The following is a 13,453-nucleotide window of genomic DNA, read 5'->3' as shown; positions in this document are numbered from 1 at the left end:
GTTCACTTCACTTTATTGAAGCTCTATCTCATCAATACTAGTTACTGTCTCAGTCCTAACCCCCCCACTTACCCTCGACTACGATACATTCAATTAAACAGAAATGAAATGATGAATGATGTGAAATGTTGGACTGAGGTAACATGGAAGCTCTCTGGGAGAAGTTAGGGTGGATCATAGCATGTTTAATAAATTCAAACTCACTCCAGCAGCTCCATGTGCTGCTCCACTTATAAAACACACAGCGTCTCCTGAATGGAGCCTTTGTGTTGAACAATTTATTCTAGTGCAGAGAAAGAACATGCACACACACACACACGAATACCATTCAGTGTGGTAATGTAATGATGGAGCCTCCAGAGCAGGTCTCTAATCCATTTCCCTCCCGTCAGGCCTGCAGATCCCAGAGGAACACCCAACATGGCAAAACAAACACACCCCACCCCTCCATCTAATCTCCCCCTCCCCTGCCTGCTTTAAGCATCTCCTCCCATCGATCCTTCTACACTTTTCACATTTTCCACCTCTTCCTTTCCCACTCCTCTTCTCCCTCGCTCCCTCTCTGAACAATTTTTGCTGAACAGATGAGTCACTCTGAAGAACATGACCCAGATCCCAGAAATTGGTGCAGTGGTTTGTGGGTAAAGTGTCGGGCTGCAGGCAGAGCCGGCTGGTTGGCTCCCAGCGAAGAAAGAGAGGGACGGGGGGGAGGTGTGCGAGAGAGCTGAGGGAGGGAGGAGAGGCTGTATGTGAAATGGCTGCCGTCCCCACCCACATCTGAGTCCCCCTGCTGCACAACCATTAGCTCTGTTGCCGTGGAAACGCCAGATGTTGAAATCTTTCATCACATCTAAAATGCAGGGTAACAGAAGCCTCTGTGTGTGTGTGTGTGTGTGTGTGTGTGTGTGGGGTTTGGAAGAGGTGGGGTGCACAGAGCTCAGGGGGGGTTGAGAGGGAGAAAGTGTGGGTGTCTGATCAAAAAAGAGCTGATCGTTGAGGAAACAGGACAAACCACTGCAGAGCTGTTCGCCTTTCTACCAGCGCCCCCCGCTCTAATCAAATCTACAAGCCTCCACCGGGTTTTTCCATCGCTCACATGGTGGAGCAGGCAGTCAGTGGGTCACTGGGTCAGTCCGTAATCTCTTTAGGGGATGTGCAGAATGAATAGCAGGTTGAATCACTATGACAGATCAGTCATAGGAGACGGACAGGGGAACTACGGGCATATTCTCACATCTACAGCGGAGGATAAAAGCAGTGTGTCGACATGTCTGTGCCTAAAAATGCAACGTTAGCACCGTGAGGCTGCACTGGAGCTAAATGTTAGCATCATCATGTTGGTTCTAGGCAGCCTCTGAGTTTTAGCATGCTTTCAGACTGATGCCTAATGAAACAATAACGCAACCGATCAATGCACACGATTCTGCTGCTCTGTTTTACCATGAATATATGAAGCAAATGACATGTCCAGTAGGACCTGTGTTCAAACCTGTGGTTTGAAACATCTTTCAAACACTGTGCAATATAAGGAGCTGCAGCAGGCACTCATTAAAAATATATACACTCATTAAAGATACACACAAACAATAAGAGATGCAAACAATGCCAGCGGAGGTGAAGCAGCAAGAACTGTCTGGGGAGCAAATGCTGCCAAACACCAGTGCTCCCTGTGGGGGAGGCAGCAGAGGGCTTTAACATGCACACACACACTGAACAGTTACATTCACTCTGACAGGAAGCTGCAGCTGAGGGGGTGTTTGTCAGTCACAGGTGTTGAGGTGGGATACGCAGGTCAAGTCTGGTTCAAATCTTTTCTAATCTAAACCCATTCAGAACATCAACAGCCTGTGTGTTAATAGAGAACGGTGACGTATCTCAAGGTAAATAAAGTGACGCCACATTTTTATTCATATTGGCAGTTTGATGTGTTTTATCACTGATTTGGATTCTATTTTAAAATATACATCACTATACTGTGATTTAACCAGCCTTTAACATTTCTCCTGTGTATTTACACTTCTGTCCAATCTAGTTCTTTAACTGCTTTTGAATTTTTATTTCAGAGAGGGTGTCAGATCTACAAGTGTGTTTGAGTGAGCACTGTTTTGCCAGAAGTCTCCTTTATTGAGCCTTATCACGTCAGTTAAGCCCGTCTTTTGTTCTCTGAATTAAATGAGTCATTAGCAGATAATACTCTATAATACTACCCAGCTGTAATCCATGACCCACCCGCTCGTCTAAAGGGCCCCGGGGTGTCTTCAAGGACTACAAAAGAATAAAACACAGTAGATTTATTGAAAACAAAGCCGGGCAGCCATTATTATGTAAAAGAAATATGCATGCTATAAAACCACCAATGTGTGAAACATAGTTATGTTGAATGTTTGTGAACCACTGGGTCACTTAACATGAAAGTTACTGAAAAAAAAAACAAAATTATTAATTTATAAGAATATATTAACAAAATATAAAGAAATCCAGTGAAGAGTGAATTAAAAACCTACGGAGAGATGAAAAATGAACATGAAGGGACAAAAAATGAATAAAAAGAGACGAGAGAGACCATGAGACTCAACAACAACTATCTTGGCAAAATAATGGACCACAAAGAGATGCAACATGACCAAAACTAAACTTGCACCTCATCTCTTACAGTCCATCCCTGGTGAAGACAGGTGAGTTATATTTGGATTAAAATATATTATGATATTAATCTGGATTCACTTCTTCCTATTACAGGGGGAGCTCGAAAAAAACAGCAATCATAAGTCAATAAAACGTTTTTCTAAGCTGAACAACTCAGATATTTTATTAAATATTTTTACATTCATGACATGTTCTGATCAAAGTCTAATTCTGTTTCTCACACAAACGCGATAAGTGTCACTTCACCCATGACTAACACCGTTAGGACCCTCGGGCTAAAAACGGGGGTTCACCGCGCTACTTGTATTGTCTGCATGTAGAGACAAGAGGCTGAGAGTGTGTGTGACCGAGTGTGTGTGCAGCAAAATGATTCGTCACACTCGCAGCACACTTGGCCGAACAAAGAAGTCCCCTCTCTCTGGAACATCACAAAGCCTGGAGGTAGCTGTGCCATGATTGGTGGAAGGCAGCTGCTCTGTCACGTGATGTGGACTCGGTTATCATGAGTCAGCCCCTTTTTCTGCATGTGAGCAGCCTGAGAGAGACTCAGTGACCTGACTGAGAGAAGAAGAGTCAGAGAGGCAGCAAAGAGAAACGTAACATTGAGGTTTTATAGAGAAATAAAAGAAAAATGGGTGTAAAAAGCAGAAGTCAAGGTGAACAGAAGTCTTTATTAGAAAAGTGTGTGGTCTCTCACATGTTACACAAAAGATACAGAAGGGAATGCTAACAGCTTTTTTTATTATGTACTCAAAAATATCTGTATAAACTGCAAAGAAACTGTCTCAAGATTCTCATGAGCCCCACACTGAAACAGGAGAAGATGAAAAAGGGAACATGTGACATGGGGATCCACATCATTACTGACGTCCAAGCTTCAGCAGGAGAAGGCAAGATGTCTGAAAAGGTGCCCGATTCTACAAATGCATGTATCATTTCAGTGCTTTTTATCATCTGAAAGCAAAAGGAAATGTAGAGTAGCAGGTGTTCTGGTGTCAAACGGGAGCTATGCAAACAGGTAAAGGAACAAACTGAAAGAGGTAACGCACACAGAAAAAAACCAAAACCATTAGATCTGAAGTCAGCACTGAAATGAAAAGTGTAACTGTAGTGAGCACGTGTGTGTGTGTGTGTGTGTGTGTGTGTGTGTGTGTGTGTGTGTGTGTGTGTGTACCGAGATTAACACACACTCCTCACTCGAGTCTGTGTGTTAGAAGCGTCTGTAGTAGCGGTGTGGAGGTCCGTAGTGCATGGGCAGGTCCATCATGTCCATGTTGTGGTGATGAGGGTTAACTGGAGGGTGAGGAGGGTGGTGGTGGTGGTGGTGGTGATGGTGGTTGTTATTATTGTTATTGTTAAGGGGGGGCAGGTGCTGTAGGGGGGGCACGTAGGGCGCTGGCGGCAGCCGTGGCATGATCACCTGGTGGTATATCCTGCCTTGTGGTGGACCTGGAGGGTAGCGGGGGTGTGGAGGGACAAACAGCGGCGCTTGTACTGCCTGGGGCTGAGGAGGGGCTGCTGGGTTCGGGTTGGGTGCGTTTTCCAGGGGCGGACCCACGCGAGGACGCTTGGCGTCAGCAATGGGCTCCGCTGGAGGGCCGACTCTCTTTCCTGAATTATCTGAGAGAAGGAGAAACATTCGAGTTGAATCCACTGGAGGTTTGAACCCTGAACATCCTCGCTGCTAACACGCGTTACACAAACACAGGAAACACGCTGCACCTGCTGCCGGTTTGTTCTGTAAATAAATAATGGTTAAAAAACAAAGAGGAAGCAGCAGAGAGGAAGACTAATGTTGCTGCAGAGCAACAAAGCTAACAGGAGGTGATTAACGGGACAGAAACAGAGCTTTGACAGGGTGACACCACCGACCTGCACACTTCTTATTCAGCTCGGCCTCTCCTTCCTTCTGGATCTCCTGAATGATTCGCTCGTCATCTTGCTGCAGAAACAAACACAAAGAAGGGTTTCGTCAAAGAAATGCCTCTGCTCTGTGGGTTAGAGCTTGTTGTAGGGCTGTAATGAATTCTACTAAATAGTAACAGGGTTCCTGTTATTTCGTCCCACAGCTAAGTGAGCACAGTTTCAGTCTCCACGTGGTAAATCTGTAGCTGCTGGTTCAGCCTACGCTGAGCTTTTCTACACGTCCTGTAGCTATAATTTAACCTTAAATCACCTATAAATGATGTTTTAACCTACACAGTGCTGGTTTGACTGCAGCCTTCGTTTGTCTCGTCTGAAGGAGACTGTCTCCAGAGAGGCTGGAGCTACTGTGGTGGGTGGGTTGTAGTTTGTCATTAGAGAAGCCGGCGTGGTCTAAACTGGCTGATGTTGAATTCTTTACAATAAAAAATGATTTTCTTCTAAGCTTGTGTGTTCTGAACTGTTCATTTCCTGCACTTCAGTCATGAAAATCTTTAAAATCACAGCAGCCGACCTCCTTTCACGGACTCTTCAATGGTCCCAGTATTTATCCATTTCTTGGCAGTGCTATCAGGACTAGCTCTTGGCCGGCTCCGTCTCTGTGGAGCTGCTGGAGTAGCTCCAGCTCATTAACTGCTTGGGGACTAATTGTTGCTTCTGGTTGCCAGAGACACTACGGCCAGGTCACTGTGGGCTGCCATGGAGTTAGATCCTCAGGGTCAAGGTTGATGCATGTCTTCTGACTGATGCTCCACTCAGCGACACATTCGCTGAGAAACCTACTCTGATCATCTGCAGTTATTTAGTGAGAGTTAGAGTTTCCAAAAGTTTCCAAATGTAGAATGGGAGGCAGAGCCTTTAGCTATCAAGCTCCTCTCCTGTGGAACCAGCTCCCAGTTCAGGTCTGGAGGCAGACACCCTCTCCACATTTAAGACTAGATTTAAAACTTAAAACTTTTTTATGAAGCTTATAGTTAGAGATGGATCCGGCGACTCTCTGTTCTCCAGGTATCCTTTTCCTTGGAGATGTATATCTCCAGAGTCCAGTTACTGGTTCTACCGACCTGTCCAGTGTTTCTGCTGCTTGTTGTTGTTTGTTGCCTGCTGTTCTTTTCTCTCTTCTCTTTCCACTCACTCCAACCGGTCGAGGCAGATGGCCGCCCACTATGAGCCTGGTTCTGCTGGAGATTTCTTCCTCTAAAGGGAGTTTCTCGTCTCCACTGTATCCTGGTGCGGCTCAAGTGCAGTTGTTGGGTTTTCTATATAATTCTGTATACAGTTATATTTTGTAAACTCTGTAAAGTGCCGTCAGACGACTTCTGTTATCAGTTGGTGGTATAAATATAAAGTTGAATTCAAAGGTGCAGGGAGAGTGTGTGGAGAGAACCACTGAAAGAACGTTGGCCTGACATTTTTACTCTTTTAAACGAAACCTGACAGCGCACACGTTTATACTGTTATAAAGAGGAAGCTTGGACAGTCAGATGATTACCGTGGGATCAGTCCAGAGAGAACATTTGCGGCAGTGGCGGCAGGGAGCACCAGGGGAGCGGGCGTGCTGGCAGAAGTGGTTGTAGCCGGTGATGGGCTCTCGGCAGAGGTAGCACATGAAGCTGCCACAGCGGCATGACATCCGGTTACAGCCCTCTGACTTGACCAAGCCGGTCCCACACTTGACACACTTCCTCACCCGAGCTGCCGTCATCCGCTCCTCACTGCAGCACACGGACAGACACTGGTTAGACAGTTAAAGAAGCGCTGACTAGAAGAATCTAATAGCAAGATCGTATGTGGCTGTAGCAGGGTTTTTAAATTAATTTTAAGGTGAAATGGAACAGGTTTTGTTCATCAATGTACCTTTGTCTTGTCATCAAAGCTGCCAAGAACATCCTTAGCTGAGTTTAGAGCTTGTAACATGGGACCATCTTAACTAAAGAACTATTTTTTTATGTATATTCACGTAATTTAATGCTGCTTAGTCATACAGTCATGATCTAGGAAAACAAAACAAAGCAGGACGTCCCAGACCTTCACCTGATTGTCAACCTGTTGACTAAAACACCTGAACCTCCTTTAGAGGTTCACAAACTTTTGCCAAACACCGTAATTTGAGATTGGATCATTTTCTAAAAATAATAGAACTTTCTCATTTGTTTTTATTGATTTTCCCTTATTTAGCTGTAGAACGTGAAAATCTGATCATGTTTTAGGTATAAAATGTTTATAGAGGCCACTGTAAGTTCTGTTATAATGACCAGGCCAGTTCTGCTCAGGCCCTGATCCACTGATCTGTCTACCAGGCTACTTCCTGTCCCTTTCAACACAAGACAGTAAGAAGATCTGTGAATGGCTCAAAACAGGAAGCACTGCCTGTGAGCTCCACAGGGCCACAGGAAGCAGCCTCCACTTCCTGCTGTGATGTCCGGGAAACTAAGCTCTTTGTCCAGCATCCTCTCCAAAGAGGAGTACACGGGCGAGAGAGAAAACAGAGAAACGAACTGGGCCTGGGACAAAACTGTCTAAATGTTCAAGGGAATAAAACATTGGAGATAATAACTATGATAACATGTGAAAAGTGTCCTGTGTGAAGCACGAGTGAGGCACTGTAGATTGTTCTGGGTCTCTAGATGGACTTGTGGTTTGTTATTCAAACTAGGGTGTCCTTCCTTAACGGTGGTGTGGTCTAGAAATATGTTGATAGAAATATATGAACTACCTCAGAGGTCAGTCAAACCACCCAGACTAAATAAGGTTTTGATGTGCTGATACAGGACTCTGATGAGTTTGTTTCTGTGAGCCACTTACAAGAGCACCCTCATGCGGATCTCGTCCCTCTCCAGGACCTGCTCACACGTCTTCCCGACATGCTGCTTCCACTGGACGTGGCACTTTCTACAACTCTCCTATAGACAAGAGAGATCAGGAAGAGGAACAAGGCAGAGAAAGCAGTTTCATTAGAATCTACCTATACTCTAGTATATTTTTTATAATATCATCACATATAAAAGACGTTCCCACGTTTCCACACCCCATCTCACCATCCACCCCCACCCACCCCTTCCTTAACACTATCTAATTTAATGCTGAATAAGAGCAGCCCTGCAGTCAGTGTGTGCTCTGTGCTCTGTATGCTGCTGCTGCTGCCACTGCAGGCAGCTGCATGGACACAGATAGGTGTGGCTCTCCCTGCAAAAGTGCGACTGCAGCCACAGTGCGATTTTTCTTGTCGCCGACTGCTCTGTTGCCTAGAAACAACAACTCCGTCCTCCATCCTCAGCTCCAAGACATTTAGCTAAAGGACGTTCTGAGCAGACAGCATCACCCCCTCCCTAACCCTTATCCAAGTGGTGTCATCATAAATATTTGAATCGCTCATGTAATAAGTGTGTGGCATATGACAGCTGATCCATCCATATCTCCATGGCAACTTCTGCCGACCCTCAGTCTCAGACAGAAACACTCTCCTGACATCCGGTGACAATATGTGTTTTATCTTTTATACCTTTTTGCTGAACACAGGCTTGAAGCTCTGACAAAATTCACAGAGAATTTTGTGTGTGTGTGTGTGTGTGTGTGTGTGTGTGTGTGTGTGTGTGTGTGTGTGTGTGTGTGTGTGTGCTCTTGTTTTTCCAATCTGGTGGGGACTTCAACCTGATTGCACACCTACCCATGGGGACTCATTTTACCGTGGGGACCTCAAATTTGGTCCCCACCGGCACAGCCTTACCAGCAGCTCCAAAACAGTATTTAAACATGTCCCATGCAGTTTTTTTAAAAAGTCCCCATGACCCTATTTCCAGACAAAAATCAGTGTATGTGTGTAGCTATGCGACCCTAGTGGTTACACTAGTGTATTGCAGTCCCCATGATGTTTGTTGTTCTGGAAGTGTGCCTTGCCATTTGTTCACTCTCTAGCGCCCCCTAGGAAAACCCCATTACCAAATCTATGATTTAATTATTACATTGAAAATACATACAGACAGACAGACAAAACATACAATATTACTATATATAATTTGTAAAATAGATGTAAATAGATGAATAGATGAAAATGCATTTATTTTCAATGACCTCATCCTGTGGCTGAATGAGTAACATTTCATTATAGAGTGAGTGAGACGGATATTTGCAATTGACATTTATACTAAATGTCTCTCTTTTAGCTGAGACCTCCACTGTTGAGCGGGTTTGCTGGTAAATGATTTTCTGAGGTGATCAGAGATTGGCAGGTGTCGGCCTAGGCACATCATGCTACATGACCCACATACTAATTCTGGTCTAGTGTTGGTTCAATGTTTGTTTGTTAACGTGCGAACCTTCTAAGAACCAACCTGCTTTTTTGCGGGCTAGAGAGCCACCATCATGTACTACCATATATATATCTGCATACGTTTCTGCCTTCTCTGGTCCGCTAATATTAAGAACAAAAATAACTACTAAAATATCTCTGTACAGGTGTTGCTTCTGACTTTGTGAGCCTAAACTAGGATTATTCAACTAAAATTTAAAGAGGTCCGGTTACACAATATTTTTGGAAGCAAAGGTCCAGAAGATTATAATGTCTAACTATTTACTGTGATATATTATCAAGTAGCCTGCATATAATCAATACTTGACTGTCAAATCAAATTAATTCATTACAATTCAAAAACCTTTTGACAAATTTATTGTTACGTAACATCAAACTGAGCATGTGGCTCAAGATCCTGGTGGACTGGTCTTATTACTGGTCTCATACTGGGCTCTGATACTAACAACTTTCTGTGATCGCACTTCAGATTTGAGTGGGTATGTGTGTTCAAAACCTTTGTTTTGTCTCATAATGCTGTTTGACACTGGTACTTTTAATAAGAGCCAGTTTCTGAACATATCAGACACACTGGTTTAGTGCTCCCAGTGGTAATATGAACAGAAAGGAGTCTGTTCATTCTGGATTAAAAACTCGATTTTCACTGTCCACTTTTCTCTTTTTGGACATTTTTAGATTTATCTCTTCCTTTTTCAGTCTGACGTGTACCTTTATCAGCGTTTGCCTCTCTGTCGTCTGTCTCTCTCCTCTCTGTCGTCTGTCTCTCTCCTCTCTGTCGTCTGTCTCTCTCCTCTCTGTCGTCTGTCTCTCTCCTCTCCGTCGTCTGTATCTCTCTCCTCTCTGTCGTCTGTATCTCTCCTCTCTGTCGTCTGTATCTCCTCTCTGTCGTCTGTATCTCTCCTCTCTGTCGTCTGTATCTCTCCTCTCTGTCGTCTGTATCTCTCCTCTCTGTCGTCTGTCTCTCTCTCCTCTCTGTCGTCTGTATCTCTCTCCTCTCTGTCGTCTGTCTCTCTCCTCTCTGTCGTCTCTCTCTCCTCTCTGTCGTCTGTCTCTCTCTCCTCTCTGTCGTCTGTATCTCTCCTCTCTGTCGTCTGTCTCTCTCTCCTCTCTCTCGTCTGTCTCTCTCTCCTCTCTGTCGTCTGTATCTCTCCTCTCTGTCGTCTGTATCTCTCCTCTCTGTCGTCTGTATCTCTCCTCTCTGTCGTCTGTGTCTCTCTCCTCTCTGTCGTCTGTATCTCTCCTCTCTGTCGTCTGTCTCTCTCTCCTCTCTCTCGTCTGTCTCTCTCTCCTCTCTGTCGTCTGTATCTCTCCTCTCTGTCGTCTGTATCTCTCCTCTCTGTCGTCTGTATCTCTCCTCTCTGTCGTCTGTGTCTCTCTCCTCTCTGTCGTCTGTATCTCTCCTGTCTGTCATCTGTATCTCTCCTCTCTGTCGTCTGTGTCTCTCTGTCTCTTTGTTATCACGGTCTTTATTTATTAATTCCTTTCCAACCTCTTTTCCACTTTCTCTCATCTACTGTTGAGTCGCTAAATTTATGCCTAGACGATGCCTAGTTTGAAAAGTGTTAAGTTAAAAAATACAGAAAATGATAGATTAATTATACAGAACTCACGCAGAAACAGATCTCAAGCAGTTGCAGAATGCAGGAAGCAAGTCACAGAATGTAACGTACCAAAAAAATGCTATAAAACATATATGCAATAAAACACTACTAGTCCAACACATACTGTATGTGCTTCTCATTGTGATCGCAATGTACATCGATTACATTTGATTTGATACATTTTGATCATTGTTAAATCTAAATGTTGGCTGTTAATGTTAGCCTTTGTTAGCTTTTTCTGTTAGTTCACTAATAAGCATCCACTCAGTTTTAGCAATCACACTGTAGTTAAACTAATATAATAAATGACAGATTTTAGCCCCCAGCTCCTGATGCCCCTTAATTTAGACAAGCAAAGAGTTTGTGCCAGCCTGGAACCAATTTTCCCAGCCCAGAACTAGTTCCTTAGCTGTCCAACCCACCCTGGAACTGCTATGATGTTTTGCACTAGATCAACATGAACATTTACATACATAAACCCCCAGACTGCAAAGCTTATGTAACGCTTCCTTCACCCTTTAACAGAAGGACAGCGCCCTGAGCTCATAAACTTTACTCCCAAAGTTAATTTATGAACACCCCTTGTGTAAAGAACAACAGAATGAAATCAATTAGTACCATTACCCCGTATAATTGTCTATTATTCTGTGTCAACCTATAAAACACATCACCAAAACAACTATGTCCCCAAATTATAACCAAATTTATTAACTAAGAGAAAATAAATAAAAGTACTTTTGGTTGAGTCAAATAAAATATCAGCAGATTGCTGTCACATATAGGTACTGTGTTCAACCTTTGAAAATAGGTGTACAATACTTAATATATTTCACAGTCATAAAACACAGTAACAAAAGTCTGTACTGAAATAAAAGAAAACATTAATTAGTATCACTTCACTCTAGGAGCAGAAATAAAAGTTGGAGTACTCACATACAGCCAGTGTCAATATCAATGTCCATCCGCTGCACCTCCTAACAAGCACAATATTCACCATAAAGCTGTACTTTCTCTCCTGAATGTCACTGTCTCTCGCATTTACATTTTTTTTTTCGAGCGCAGCGTGCCGCTCGCTTCGCTGTCTCTCCCTCTCTCTCCTCACCTCTCGACCTCTCTCTCTCTAACTCCCGCCCCTTAGCCAATCACAATACAAAACCACTGGCATTGACACTTCATTTTCCAATCACATTAACAGGGTTAAACATCATTGGTTGTTCACAGAACAAGCACATGGCACACAGTACATCACAACCAAACTACAACATACACTTTAATCTCAATGCACATTATTTCTTTCAACCTAAACATTAAATGAAGAAATAATTAAACTGAACACATCTGTAACACTTCTACAAAACAAAAGAACTTGTTATGCATAGTTATTTGCATGTCATTTAGTTGCCCAAGATATTAATCTGGGGCTACAATTGATACAGGACTTATGCTGATCCCTCTTCACCACAATATTAGAAAATCATATTACTGTTGTGTCTAATCAGTCACTCCCTTTAAAAATAATCCAGTCTGTAGGGCGTTTATAGGCTACATAGGACCATCAAGATGACTTTCCATTGTGATGTCTAAAACACTTGCATAGCTGCAGTTGCTTATATATTGGAAATGACATGAAACAAATTCCCTTTGCTGTAAGTCAGCTGCTGAATTACTGAAGTATAATTATATACATGTCATAAAATTGTAATACCAAAAGCAAGCTATAAGCTGGGTCAAGGTTTCCAAAAAATCCCCAGCCTTTCTCATCATTTTGCTGGTGTCAGAGGCTGTAATGCTGCTGCCCCATCAGATAGCGGCAAAGAATATTGCATTAGCTGCAACATACTGGCAAATAAGTCGAAACATGTTGCTGCAACCAATAAAGGCTTTATCAAGAATTAGAGTTTGCCATGTTCCTTCCTTTAGACAACCTCCAAGTTGCATTTTTGTATAATTTGTTGTGTAGATCAGGGGTGGCTAACCCTGTTCCTTGAAACCACAGTCCTGCTTATTTTCCAGTTATCCCTTTCGCACTCTCTACAGATTACCTGGATTAGTCCAGCCAATCAGAAATACAAGGATAGTTGGAAAACAAGTAGGACTTTAGCTCTCAAAGATCTTAGATATTGTACTTTTTATTTCATAACGTTTCTGTAAAATGTTGTTACTAGTTACTATTGAGATAAAGATTGCACATCAAGTTTAGCTGCTAGGTAGCTACATGCATTCAACTCGAAGTAAATGAATGAATGAATGAATGATTGTACTCAACAGCAGCAGCAAGAAATAATGGTCTGTGGACTTTCTTTATGTATCTTGTGCATCAGACATCGATCCTGCTAATATCCAGTACCATCATAGTATGGTAACACAGCTTCTCACGTTCTTAACCAAGGAGGTGACTGTTTGTAACGCTGTTTGGAAATATGAATGCCTTTGCTATAAAGTTAAATGCAGTAAACAGAGTTCTGCATACTACATGAATAAGGTAAACAGAGAGACAGACGACAGAGAGGAGAGAGACAGACGACAGAGAGGAGAAAGTTGATAAAAGGACGGTGAGACTGAAAAAAGAAGGTTTAAATATAAAAATGTCCAAAAAGAGAAAAGTGGACAGCAAAGAGTTTTTAATCTGGATTCCTCCTCCAGACTCCTTTCTGTTCATATTACCCACTGGGAGCACTAAACCAGTGTGTCTGATATGTTCAGAAACTGTGGCTCCAATTAAAAGTGCCAATGTCAAACGGCATTATGAGACAAAACAAAGGTTTTGAACACACATACCCACTCAAATCTGAAGTGCGATCACAGAAAGTTGTTAGTATCAGAGCCCAGTATGAGACCAGTAATAAGACCAGTCCACCAGGATCTTGAGCCACATGCTCAGTTTGATGTTACGTAACAATAAATTTGTCAAAAGGTTTTTGAATTGTACTGAAATAATTTGATTTGACAGTCAAGTATTGATTACATGCAGGCT

General features: G+C 43.0%; 1 protein-coding gene across 4 annotated transcripts in view; it reads right to left on the bottom strand.

Annotated features, from left to right (window-relative positions):
• Positions 1-2,286: 2,286 nt before the first annotated feature.
• Positions 2,287-13,453, bottom strand: part of rnf216 (ring finger protein 216) — a 37,444-nt gene continuing 26,277 nt past the window's right edge. For 2 of the 4 annotated variants that reach the window (XM_026346651.1, XM_026346673.1), the window contains exons 14-17: positions 7,375-7,472; positions 6,062-6,284; positions 4,519-4,588; positions 3,298-4,266 (exon numbers count right to left, since the gene is read on the bottom strand). In XM_026346651.1, coding sequence (XP_026202436.1) covers positions 3,857-4,266; positions 4,519-4,588; positions 6,062-6,284; positions 7,375-7,472 — 801 coding nt within the window. In that variant the 3' untranslated portion in view covers positions 3,298-3,856. Of the gene's footprint in view, positions 3,205-3,297; positions 4,267-4,518; positions 4,589-6,061; positions 6,285-7,374; positions 7,473-13,453 lie in introns of those variants that run through there. The other 2 variants (XM_026346663.1, XR_003297964.1) reach the window with 2 other exon arrangements.

The sequence above is a fragment of the Anabas testudineus genome, chromosome 8 (genome assembly GCF_900324465.2).
Source record: "Anabas testudineus chromosome 8, fAnaTes1.2, whole genome shotgun sequence".
Classification (NCBI taxonomy): Eukaryota; Metazoa; Chordata; class Actinopteri; order Anabantiformes; family Anabantidae; genus Anabas; species Anabas testudineus.
This window is presented reverse-complemented; position numbering and strand designations above follow the sequence as displayed.